The sequence below is a fragment of the Ranitomeya variabilis genome, chromosome 8, assembly GCF_051348905.1.
Source record: "Ranitomeya variabilis isolate aRanVar5 chromosome 8, aRanVar5.hap1, whole genome shotgun sequence".
Lineage (NCBI taxonomy): Eukaryota > Metazoa > Chordata > Amphibia > Anura > Dendrobatidae > Ranitomeya > Ranitomeya variabilis.
Window position 1 is genome coordinate 203,945,075 of NC_135239.1, and position 12,875 is coordinate 203,957,949.

A 12,875-nucleotide genomic window follows, 5' to 3' on the forward strand; every position below is an offset into this window, starting at 1 on the left:
CCTCCTGTAAGAAGATTAGGAGGGTCTTATACAGGGCTGAGGCCTATTTAAAGGGTTTAATCTATAAAATAAGTAGACAAGGTAAAAGGGGCATACATCTTATCAAATCTCCCTGGAAAGGGTGTCTAAAGCTGGCACGTATGGAGAGGATGCCCAGGAATATGATATTGATGACCTATCAACTTCTGGCGTTCTGAATAAGAAAAACTCATCTCCAACGAGATTAGGAAAAAAAAATAAATCTAAAAATAACACAGAGTTAAAAGATGAGTACCCGAAAAGTATGAGTTCAGGGGGATCCATCCCTTTAAATACAATGATGGCTGCAGCGCACCGTGCTGATTGTCTGCAGGTATGAATCTAATTTCTGGCCCCGATCCCGATGTATAATGTGGTTACACTCTCCTTCCATCATGCGCACGTATGTTTTCGGTTTACATTTCCTGACATCTGCAGTGAACCGTCCGGCGCAGCGCTCTGTAATCAATGTCGCAGAGACCGGGCCCTTTATATCGCTAATTAATCCAGCAGAGCCCGGGGCCACGTGATTGGGAGTCGCCGGCTCCCATAATGCGTTACACAAATGTGGCTGCCGCGTGTTTGTGGGTTATCAAGCTGTTTTCCATTTGGAGGTGACCTAATCGGGATCCTGTGATGGCGATCGCTCAAGAAATGATCCCTGTGAACGCGAGGAGACGGCGGTGGCCGGGAGCCATTTATAGAGAAAGCAGACGTTGTTTACCAGAGCGGACGACTCGAGATAAATCTACAACTTGTCGAAACGGACGTGATATCGGGCGCGCACGGGGCGGCGAAGTACAGAGTGGCTGACAGCCCCGCGGAAGAACCCGTGATAGATGCCCATATAAATAGTCCGCAATTACTCCTTGGTAGCTGCAGTACCTGACACGGCCAATGGACAAGGGTGGCGCTGTTTTTTGAAAGAAAGCAACCATCTTTTTCTAATCCCTTTAATTTCCTGGGGTAGTTGAGGGGGAAAAGGAAATAAATTATATCTGGTGCTGGGTATATATTCCCAGTAGTGGGGACATCACATCAACATTAATCTCCAGACTTATCACAGATCCTGGGCCTCCAACTGATCATGTACCAGTTATAATACCGGTGTCGTCTTACGTCGCGGAGTCGTTTTTATGGCCCTAGAGCTGCAGCTTCTCCCTTTGCACCACCCGCAGATACATCCCCGCTCCCTCGTCTGGGTCTCGAACCAAAAAGTTGGTAGCCAAGCTTCTCGAAATGAATGATTCATGCCACTCTTAATGCTTGTACAGAAGGCGGCCATAAGTGCTGCCGAGCACGGACAGCCAGTAATGGGGGTGCGTTTCCTGATCAGCGCTGTGGCCCCTTTATTCTCAGGATGGGTCTTGCCCCCTTACCAATCATAAAGCGACATCCCATCACTTTACAAGCTAGAAATACCCCTGTAACTCCGTGGCTGATTCTCCAGCACAGTGCTGGAGAGGGGTACACAGTTCTGGGGGGACAGTAAGTCCACCCTATGTGCTCTCCTTGTCGTGATGGAGTCAACCTTGCACAAATCTTTTTTATTTTTTTATGAAAAAGTCCGATAAGTTGCACTAAGCCCTTCGGTGTCACGAGGGTCAGAAAGTGGCGTATGCATTTGATGAATGGCGCCCTGCAGCCGTCTTATACTTTCCTCTGTGACATCTGCTTCAGATTTAGGAAATCTCCTGCAGAATTCATATATTTGTTGTGGGTTTATTTGTTCCTCAGAGGTTAACGCCGATCACATGCCGGGGTACGAGGCGGTCTCCTGCCAAACAGTGCACAGTGTTAATGCCGCTAACTCACAACTTCCTATTGAAAACAAGGCCTGGAGATGGGACGGATGCGTCTCCTGGTTCAGATTAAGAAGCTGAGATCCTTCATTCACCTCTCGTGCCCTGTAGATCGCCTCGCTCTCCCTCCTGCGCGTGGTAGCCATGCTCGTGGTCGTCGTGTCGCTTGGAACATACCCTTAGAAATGGCCGATACGTGGGCAACCAAACAGATGAATGTGCTGTTCTGCCGGCACCGGGAACAATTGATTGGCGGTGCTGCCGGGGATCGTATCCCAAAACGATCTATTTTGGCCTTGCCATGTGATGTGTTCTTGATGAAGTTTTGGACTCAAGTCTATTAATCTTTATGGTGCAAATTGTCTCTTCAGAGCATTGCGGCTTTAAGTCTCCTCATCTCGACATGCTTAACATGTCACTCTCCGCAAGGGGAAACGATACTTCTTGAATGTTTATGGTGGAAAGTCTGAAGTAACTAAGCTTTGCTTCACCCCCTTTTTTGCTGCAGATGGGGCCTCCGTTCTCCCTCCCGGGGGTCCTGTCCCATCCATCGTCCAGACTCTGAGTCATTTCCTACAGAAGAAACTCTGGAATTACAGCAGTCTGACACCTGCGCCCGCTCTACAGTAATCGAGACCGTCTGTGTTCTTTCAATTGTCTGTTTCAGGTTTCTACCCTGGAGACGTCGTATTTGGGCCGGAGGTTTCTACCCTGGAGACGTCGTATTTGGGCCGGAGCTCAGGACGTGAAGGGTAATAAAGGAATAACTCGTCCCAGAATTGCTACGATTGTCGTCCCAAACCTAATTGTGACCACACTGAGGCCTGTGGCAGCTGTCGGAGCTGTCACCCCATATCTAAATTAGGATCCTTGTTGTAGGTCACATCTTTCCACACTCCACTCCAGAAGGAGGCAATAAAGGGGTCGTGTCATGGCATACAAGCTCTTTAATAAGGGTGATCAACTGATGGCCAGCTCCAGCTTCAGTTGGCTGCTTACTTTCCCTGCAGTGGCCACTACAGGGGAAATGGAGTATTACATGTGGTCATTCTACTGAATGGTTAACAATGTGATATATGGATGACCCGAGTCCGCTGTTCTTCACTCTCTCCCAAGGAGGGGTCATGAGATGAAGACCCCCACTCTGTCTGTACTATATTTAAATTTGGGCTTTTCCTTACTAATTATTTACCATGTATGAGCATTAGTAGTACACAAGGAGAGTCGGCAATCCCCCCAGCAGGAAGAAATTAAGGGATAACCCAGCCCCCCACCAGAACGCCATTCTCTCTCCCCTTCCATCTGTTTCTTGTTACTCGTTTCAGTCCGCTTTGCTTTCGCAGCCCCTCATCATGGGGAGAATGAAAACCAGTCCTCAGAGTCTCTGTAGCAGTCAGTTCCTTTGTCTTATCGCTCCCAGCCACAAACTTTTATGCTCCATCAGTGACTGAATTCATGAGGTGTGGATGTCGGGTCTAGATATACCTATCTATATATCTATCTGTATGTCTGTCTATCTATCTAATCCCCTTTAAAAAAATCCAAAGAACCCCCTTTCTTTTTGCTAGATCCCTGTAGATATGTTTATACTATATTGTAGCAAAGCCAGGTAGGCTAAGATTAAACTCTAGCTCTACAGGTTCTGATTAGATCACCTGGATAGCCCTGCTTATAAACAGGCTAGCTGAATTCCTTAGCCAATCAGCTGGGGGAAGCTGACCAGACTGGATGTGTCTTAAAGCTGTAGAGAGAGACAGGCCACCATCCCTCTCTGAGAAGAGTCTACACAGGCCATGTGCAGAGAAGTGCAAGTATCACTGGTTGCTATGGACGATAGCTGTTGTGTTGACCGGAATGGGACTAGCTCAGCTGTGTATGAATAGCCAGGATCTGTTCTGTATAGATAGCGCCAAAACTGCAGTTTGGACCAAAACTGCATTGCCTGTGTGAGCGCTTTGTAAGGCCTAATGCTTAACGCCTACCAGACAGAGTGAATCCCTACAACTTGTATATACACTCACCGGCCACTTTATTAGGTACACCATGCTAGTAACGGGTTGGACCCCCTTTTGCCTTCAGAACTGCCTCAATTCTTCGTGGCATAGATTCACCAAGGTGCTGGAAGCATTCCTCAGAGATTTTGGTCCATATTGACATGATGGCATCACACAGTTGCCGCAGATTTGTCGGCTGCACATCCCAAAGATGCTCCATACAAGGCAGGATGGATCCATGCTTTCATGTTGTTTATGCCAAATTCTGACCCTACCATCCGAATGTCGCAGCAGAAATCGAGACTCATCAGACCAAGCAACGTTTTTCCAATCTTCTACTGTCCAATTTCGATGAGCTTGTACAAATTGTAGCCTCAGTTTCCTGTTCTTAGCTGAAAGGAGTGGTACCCGGTGTGGTCTTCTGCTGCTGTAGCCCATCTTCCTCAAAGTTCGACGCACTGTGCGTTCAGAGATGCTCTTAGGCCTACCTTGGTTGTAACGGGTGGCGATTTGAGTCACTGTTGCCTTTCTATCAGCTCGAACCAGTCTGCCCATTCTCCTCTGACCTCTGGCATCAACAAGGCATTTCCACCCACAGAACTGCCGCTCACTGGATTTTTTTTCTTTTTCGGACCATTCTCTGTAAACCCTAGAGATGGTTGTGCGTGAAAATCCCAGTAGATCAGCAGTTTCTGAAATACACAGACCAGCCCTTCTGGCACCAACAACCATGCCACGTTCAAAGGCACTCAAATCACCTTTCTTCCCCATACTGATGCTCGGTTTGAACTGCAGGAGATTGTCTTGACCATGTCTACATGCCTAAATGCACTGAGTTGCCGCCATGTGATTGGCTGATTAGAAATTAAGTGTTAACAAGAAGTTGGACAGGTGTACCTAATAAAGTGGCCAGTGAGTGTATATACTCCTCAACTTTAAAATTGCAACACCAAGAAGGAAAAGTCATGGAATTCTGGAAATCACTGGATCGATACCCGTGTTAATAATCTGCAAATACTGAGAAAATGAGTGCCATGTGAAAAAATCCCCGCACTCACAGCCTTGGCTGCTATCAATTAGGTTATTAATGGTTGCACCAGGCTGCATGTTGCAGCTTGCGTGGCCTAAACCTTCTCCCATGGCTGCAGCGTCTTCGGACTTGTCTCCCATCTGGCCTACACCTTCTCCCATGGCTGCAGTGTCTCCGGACTTGTCTCCCATCTGGCCTAAACCTGCTCCCATGGCTGCAGCGTCTCCAGACTTGTCTCCCATCTGGCCTAAACCTGCTCCCACGGCTGCAGTGTCTCCGGACTTGTCTCCCATCTGGCCTAAACCTGCTCCCACGGCTGCAGCGTCTCCGGACTTGTCTCCCATCTGGCCTAAACCTGCTCCCATGGCTGCAGCGTCTCCAGACTTGTCTCCCATCTGGCCTAAACCTGCTCCCACGGCTGCAGTGTCTCCGGACTTGTCTCCCATCTGGCCTAAACCTGCTCCCACGGCTGCAGCGTCTCCGGACTTGACTCCCATCTGGCCTAAACCTGCTCCCACGGCTGCAGCGTCTCCGGACTTGACTCCCATCTGGCCTAAACCTGCTCCCATGGCTACAGCGTCTCCGGACTTGTCTCCCATAGGGGACGGCATTGTTCAGTGATTACACAGGAACTGCCAGCAGTGGATCTTGATGATTTACCCAAGTGCATTCAGTGGCAGAACCTTCCTCAGATGACTATTAATAACCTCACTAATAGCAGCCGAGGCTGGAGGTGCAGGGATTTCTTATACCCCAGACTGAATAATTTGTGAGATATTGCTTCTATTTCTCCATTATTTGCAAATCAGTAAAGTCTGCATTGTGTGATTTCCAGAATTACATGACTTTTCCTTCTTGGAGCTGCGATTTCAATGTTGAGGAGTGTAGATTATTTAGTTTGTTCTTTATTTTCCTGTCTGGGCCGCTCTTTATTTTTGGATTATTCTATGTTTTGATCTATTCACCAGCAGATTCCTAATTGGAAGCAGGTTTTCCAGGGAGACAATGGACCAGACGCTCAGGAGGCTCCTCATCATGGGAGCAGGATGTTACAGTCTCACAGGTCTGATGGCGGAGTGCGGCTTTACATAAAGGGTTAACATCATTACCTTGCTGCTTGGTCACCGGCGTCCTCCATGTCGTCGACAGGACGAGACCAGGAGGCGCACTGCCAATAATGGGGTCTCTTTGGGTTAGTGGGGTCATTTTTCCAGGCTGTGTCGAAGGTTTTTCTGCTTGAGCTTTTTCAGGATCTATGGGTAAACAGAAAGTTTTTGATTGTGGAACGGAACTAGATGGTTTAGAGGAAAATATCATGGACATGAAAGCTATTTCCCCAAATTATCAATTTGGAAAACAAACAAGAAAAACTGGAAGAATAGTGCAGTTCCCATAGCAACAGCATCTGAATGCACCCTCCAATGTATGTTCTGTAAGACATCTAACAGGGGGGTCCTACACTTACCAACAAATAAGCCACGACAAGGACACCCTGCCCACACTTGCACGTGGTTTATTATTAAAAATTGTTATTGATTTGACATTTTGGCTCTACTTTGCACACTTAAAGGGGATCTGTCATCAGGTCAAAAGTGTTTCGTTTTTTAGCTTATTTTACTCCCGCTGCTCCCCTGAGTACTCTGTTTTTTTGTTTTTTTCTCAAATCTGTCATACGGTTCCGGAACTACGGGGCTTTTTATTCAGCGCTACCTTTTATGGTCTTTAATGAGGAGGTGTGGCTCACTGGGTAATTATGCAGAGCAGACTAAACCTGTGAGCCACGCCCCCTTAGTGAAGACCATGAAAATTAGCACTAAATGTAAAAAGGCCCATGTCTCTGGAACCGTATAACAGATTTAGAAAAAATAAAAACCGGAATACTCAGTGGAGCAGTGGGAATAAAATAAGCTAAAATACTAAATTCGTATGACCTGATAACAGGTTGCCTTTAAATGTGCAATGTGGAGCCAAAAGGGGAGCAGCAGGAATTAAGTAAGAACAGAAACTAGCTGCTTTAGACCGTGTGACAAGTCCTCTTTAAACAGTGCAGCTATTCTTGTTTGTCAATATCTCTACGTATCTAAAGAACGGATTGAAACTCCTAACATTTTGGGGATTTCTAATAAACTAATTATTGCCAGTATATTATTGGCTCTTTCTTTTTACTTTTGGATGCGCACTTCACATATAGTGACACAGTTTTTGGTTACATCTATTGCCTGTCCACTGGCGTGTAGGACTCCTGCTGCTCCAAATCCAAGAGAGCGAGGCCTCCAGCACAAAGGAGAGAAAACAGAACCTCATTCATCAAGAGTCATGCAAATAAGACATAAAACAAGGAAATGATATTGCATGTAATATAATCACACTGACATCTCTCTTATAATCTCTAAAGACAATGAAATCCTGTCTTAAAGGGAATGTGTAATAATTCCGCAATTACCGGTAGCTATTGCTTAAATGAAGCTTTTATGTTTCAATATTTCAAATTACTATCACTATATTAAAAAAAATGTGAAATCTTGCAATTTTCATATTGGCCACTAGGCCTTATACTACACTGGTACGGTATGTCCTGTTCTACACAGGAGACTTTTTAGCAGTTTCATTATCATCCCAGAAAGAATCACAATAACAGGTAACACCTCTATAAATAGTAGAAAACACAGGATCCACCATTCACAATAGGTGATGTCACAGCTCACCTCCTCCTCCTGTACAATGACTGATAACACCTCTATATACAGTAGATAACACAGGATCCTCCATTCACAATAGGTGATGTCACAGCTCACCTCCTCCTGTACAATGACTGATAACACCTCTATATACAGTAGATAACACGGGATCCACCATTCACAATAGGTGATGTCACAGCTCACCTCCTCCTCCTGTACAATGACTGATCACACCTCTATATACAGTAGATAACACAGGATCCACCATTCACAATAGGTGATGTCACAGCTCACCTCCTCCTCCTGTACAATGACTGATAACACCTCTATATACAGTAGATAACACAGGATCCACCATTCACAATAGGTGATGTCACAGCTCACCTCCTCCTCCTGTACAATGACTGATAACACCTCTATATACAGTAGATAACACAGGATCCACCATTCACAATAGGTGATGTCACAGCTCACCTCCTCCTCCTGTACAATGACTGACAACACCTTTATATACAGTAGATAACACAGGATCCACCATTCACAATAGGTGGTGTCACAGCTCACGCCCTCCCCCTCCTGTACAATGACTGATAACACCTCTATATACAGTAGATAACACAGGATCCACCATTCACAATAGGTGATATCACAGCTCACCCCCTCCCCCTCCTGTACAATGACTGATAACACCTCTATATACAGTAGATAACACAGGATCCACCATTCACAATAGGTGATATCACAGCCCACCTCCCCCTCCTGTACAATGACTGATGACACCTCTATATACAGTAGATAACACAGGATCCACCATTCACAATAGTTGATGTCACAGCTCACCTCCTCCTCCTGTACAATGACTGATAACACCTCTATATACAGCTGATAACACAGGATCCATCATTCACATTAGGTGATGTCACAGCTCACCTCCTCCTCCTGTACAATGACTGATAACACCTCTATATACAGCTGATAACACAGGATCCATCATTCACATTAGGTGATGTCACAGCTCACCTCCTCCTCCTGTACAATGACTGATAACACCTCTATATACAGTAGATAACACAGGATCCACCATTCACAATAGGTGATGTCACAGCTCACCTCCTCCTCCTGTACAATGACTGATAACACCTCTATATACAGTAGATAACACAGGATCCACCATTCACAATAGGTGATGTCACAGCTCACCTCCTCCTCCTGTACAATGACTGATAACACCTCTATATACAGTAGATAACACAGGATCCACCATTCTCAATAGGTGATGTCACAGCTCACCTCCTCCTCCTGTACAATGACTGATAACACCTTTATATACAGTAGATAACACAGGATCCACCATTCACAATAGGTGATGTCACAGCTCACCCCCTCCCCCTCCTGTACAATGACTGATAACACCTCTATATACAGTAGATAACACAGGATCCACCATTCACAATAGGTGATGTCACAGCTCACCGCCTCCCCCTCCTGTACAATGAGTGATAACACCTCTATATACAGCTGATAACACAGGATCCATCATTCACATTAGGTGATGTCACAGCTCACCTCCTCCTCATGTACAATGACGGATAACACCTCTATATATACCTGATAACACAGGATCCATCATTCACATTAGGTGATGTCACAGCTCACCTCCTCCTCCTGTACAATGACTGATAACACCTCTATATACAGCTGATAAGACAGGATCCATCATTCACATTAGGTGATGTCACAGCTCACCTCCTCCTGTACAATGACTGATAACACCTCTATATACAGTAGATAACACAGGATCCACCATTCACAATAGGTGATGTCACAGCTCACCTCCTCCTCCTGTACAATGACTGATAACACCTCTATATACAGTAGATAACACAGGATCCACCATTCACAATAGGTGATGTCACAGCTCACCTCCTCCTCCTGTACAATGACTGACAACACCTTTATATACAGTAGATAACACAGGATCCACCATTCACAATAGGTGGTGTCACAGCTCACGCCCTCCCCCTCCTGTACAATGACTGATAACACCTCTATATACAGTAGATAACACAGGATCCACCATTCACAATAGGTGATATCACAGCTCACCCCCTCCCCCTCCTGTACAATGACTGATAACACCTCTATATACAGTAGATAACACAGGATCCACCATTCACAATAGGTGATATCACAGCCCACCTCCCCCTCCTGTACAATGACTGATGACACCTCTATATACAGTAGATAACACAGGATCCACCATTCACAATAGTTGATGTCACAGCTCACCTCCTCCTCCTGTACAATGACTGATAACACCTCTATATACAGCTGATAACACAGGATCCATCATTCACATTAGGTGATGTCACAGCTCACCTCCTCCTCCTGTACAATGACTGATAACACCTCTATATACAGCTGATAACACAGGATCCATCATTCACATTAGGTGATGTCACAGCTCACCTCCTCCTCCTGTACAATGACTGATAACACCTCTATATACAGTAGATAACACAGGATCCACCATTCACAATAGGTGATGTCACAGCTCACCTCCTCCTCCTGTACAATGACTGATAACACCTCTATATACAGTAGATAACACAGGATCCACCATTCACAATAGGTGATGTCACAGCTCACCTCCTCCTCCTGTACAATGACTGATAACACCTCTATATACAGTAGATAACACAGGATCCACCATTCTCAATAGGTGATGTCACAGCTCACCTCCTCCTCCTGTACAATGACTGATAACACCTTTATATACAGTAGATAACACAGGATCCACCATTCACAATAGGTGATGTCACAGCTCACCCCCTCCCCCTCCTGTACAATGACTGATAACACCTCTATATACAGTAGATAACACAGGATCCACCATTCACAATAGGTGATGTCACAGCTCACCGCCTCCCCCTCCTGTACAATGAGTGATAACACCTCTATATACAGCTGATAACACAGGATCCATCATTCACATTAGGTGATGTCACAGCTCACCTCCTCCTCATGTACAATGACGGATAACACCTCTATATATACCTGATAACACAGGATCCATCATTCACATTAGGTGATGTCACAGCTCACCTCCTCCTCCTGTACAATGACTGATAACACCTCTATATACAGCTGATAAGACAGGATCCATCATTCACATTAGGTGATGTCACAGCTCACCTCCTCCTGTACAATGACTGATAACACCTCTATATACAGCTGATAAGACAGGATCCATCATTCAGATTAGGTGATGTCACAGCACACCTCCTTCCCCACCCTCCAAAACGACCTCTTCCCAGATTGAAGCATGCTCAGATACCGCTTCCATACAAATAGTGTCTGAGTCTGTCTACCACTGCTTATGTCCATGTGTTAACAGGATGGCATAGTCTAATATTAGGCTTTGTGGCCAGTGTGAACTTTGCTAAATTTTCGAAATTTAAAAACCAGGTCATTTTCTTAGGACACATTCTTTAAGATGGATCGTTTTAAAAGGGGGTTGTCCAAAATTAGAAAAACATGGCAATGATTTCAGAAACTGCGCCACACCTGTCCATATGTTGTGCATGGTTTTGCAGCCTGTCCTCATTGAGGGGAATAGTGCTGCAATACTACGCACAACCTGCAGACAGGTGCGCCTCTGTTTTTGTAATCCTGTACACCCCCCTTGAATTGACACAACGATAAATGTTCAAATATCTACTCACTTTTTCCAAACACTTGCATTGCTGGTGATGGTGATTGTGAAGACGTCATCATCGCATCTTGTAGATTGTTCTTCTGAGAAGAGACAGGACCTCCGCCAATTATTAAAATCCTCTCGGTTTCGGTTCTTGCTTTTGCCTCCATTGTTACGTGATCTCCCGAATCCATAGTCGCCTGTAGAAGGTCACTCTCCATCAGATAGGGAGGTAACGTGGGAAGAGGTTTGGTGGGTTCAGGCTCATTAGAAGAATCTGTAGAAAGTTCTATGTCACTCACTTGAATGACCGGATCCATGATTTCTTTCGATTGCGCAAAAGGAGACAAATATTGGTCATCTGAATCATTTCCAAGGGTTATGGAATCCTCAAAGACGGTGCTACCGTCCTTCTGATAACGGACACCATCTTCAGGAGGAAACTCATTGTCAGCAGACATGACTTCATTACTTTCCAGCCTGGTGTCTTGCAGAGTGAAGTATCCATCCGTGGTTCGGAAAGCCGCCTGGTATCTCCCGGTAGGTTGCACTTCATGGACCTTTGGGATTTTATTGTTATCAAGGAAGTTGTCCTCAATTGTGACCTTCAGGCCTTGAGGCGTCATAGGGTCATCGTGAGGTTTTTGTCTGCTTTTCAGAAGCTCCTCGGCCATCTCTTCATCTCCGCTTTCTATTTGAAGTTTTTGTATTGGAGTAAAAGGCCCATCGTCTCCCACTCGTGAATTTGACACGGGTGTAGAAATTGGAGTTATAATGGTGGAAATGGTTGGGCGGATTGTGGTCAACGTTTCAATGTCATTCTCTTGCAAACGATTTGTTTCCACATCGTTCTCGAGATGTAAGTCATCTCTGACCATTTGAGAAGGTCTCAGGTGGCTCATGTCCCCCTTGTGAGGAATGCTGTTTTCAGTCTTTTTTTCCTTCTCATCTTCTGAGATTTTGGACTTTGTCGGATGCAGTTTGGAAGGAATTTGCTCAAGTTCTTCTGATGTGGTCACCACAAAACCCGATGGGAACATCTGGCCCATTATATTGGCTTTGTTATTATTATTATCATTATTATTGTATAGAAATTCATTTGAGATCTCTACATTTTCTGTTGATCTCATTGGTCCAGATATCATCTTGGAAGGTTTGGTGAGGTCCAGATCTTCCTTATTTTTTGGAGTCCAAGAGGGAATATTTGAGATCTCAACATCCGGTGATTCTGAACTCCACCTTGAAGTTTCCTCAGAGTGGTTCCTCATTGAATTGTCCTTAGTCATTTCATAGTTGGGTTGCTCATTAGTGATTTCAACACTAAATAAGGAAGTCGAAGGCTTGATAGCCGCCAAGGTGGCCAGGAATATCATTGCGGCCCTTTGTAGATGAGCAGCCATCTTTATGTTCCTTCCGGGGTGGATTTTATCTCATTTGTCTATCGTCTGACCGTGGCTGGCTCCACGTATACTGATACACCCAGGAGACCTGTCACACACAAAAGAAATGCAAAGGTGACTATTTATAGCAAAGTTAATGCCTGCACTAAACAGTGAGTCAAGTTCATGCAAGCGAGTGAGACGCTTCACACATTCAGGATTTCTTGGTAACTTTGTAACTCCGTTCACATGCACTGGAAAAAAAGGGGATTTTTAC

The 12,875-nt window shown here is 45.2% G+C and overlaps 1 protein-coding gene across 5 annotated transcripts in view; it reads right to left on the reverse strand.

The window, feature by feature from the left end:
• The window catches only part of PRRT3 (proline rich transmembrane protein 3), a 66,370-nt gene that overhangs the window by 14,713 nt on the left and 38,782 nt on the right, over positions 1 to 12,875 (reverse strand). For all 5 annotated transcript variants that reach the window (XM_077276369.1, XM_077276367.1, XM_077276366.1 and 2 more), the window contains 2 exons: positions 11,248 to 12,707; positions 5,954 to 6,097 (listed from right to left, as the gene is read on the reverse strand). In XM_077276369.1, the coding sequence (XP_077132484.1) occupies positions 5,954 to 6,097; positions 11,248 to 12,619 (1,516 nt within the window). In that variant the 5' untranslated portion in view covers positions 12,620 to 12,707. The remainder of the gene's footprint in view (positions 1 to 5,953; positions 6,098 to 11,247; positions 12,708 to 12,875) is intronic.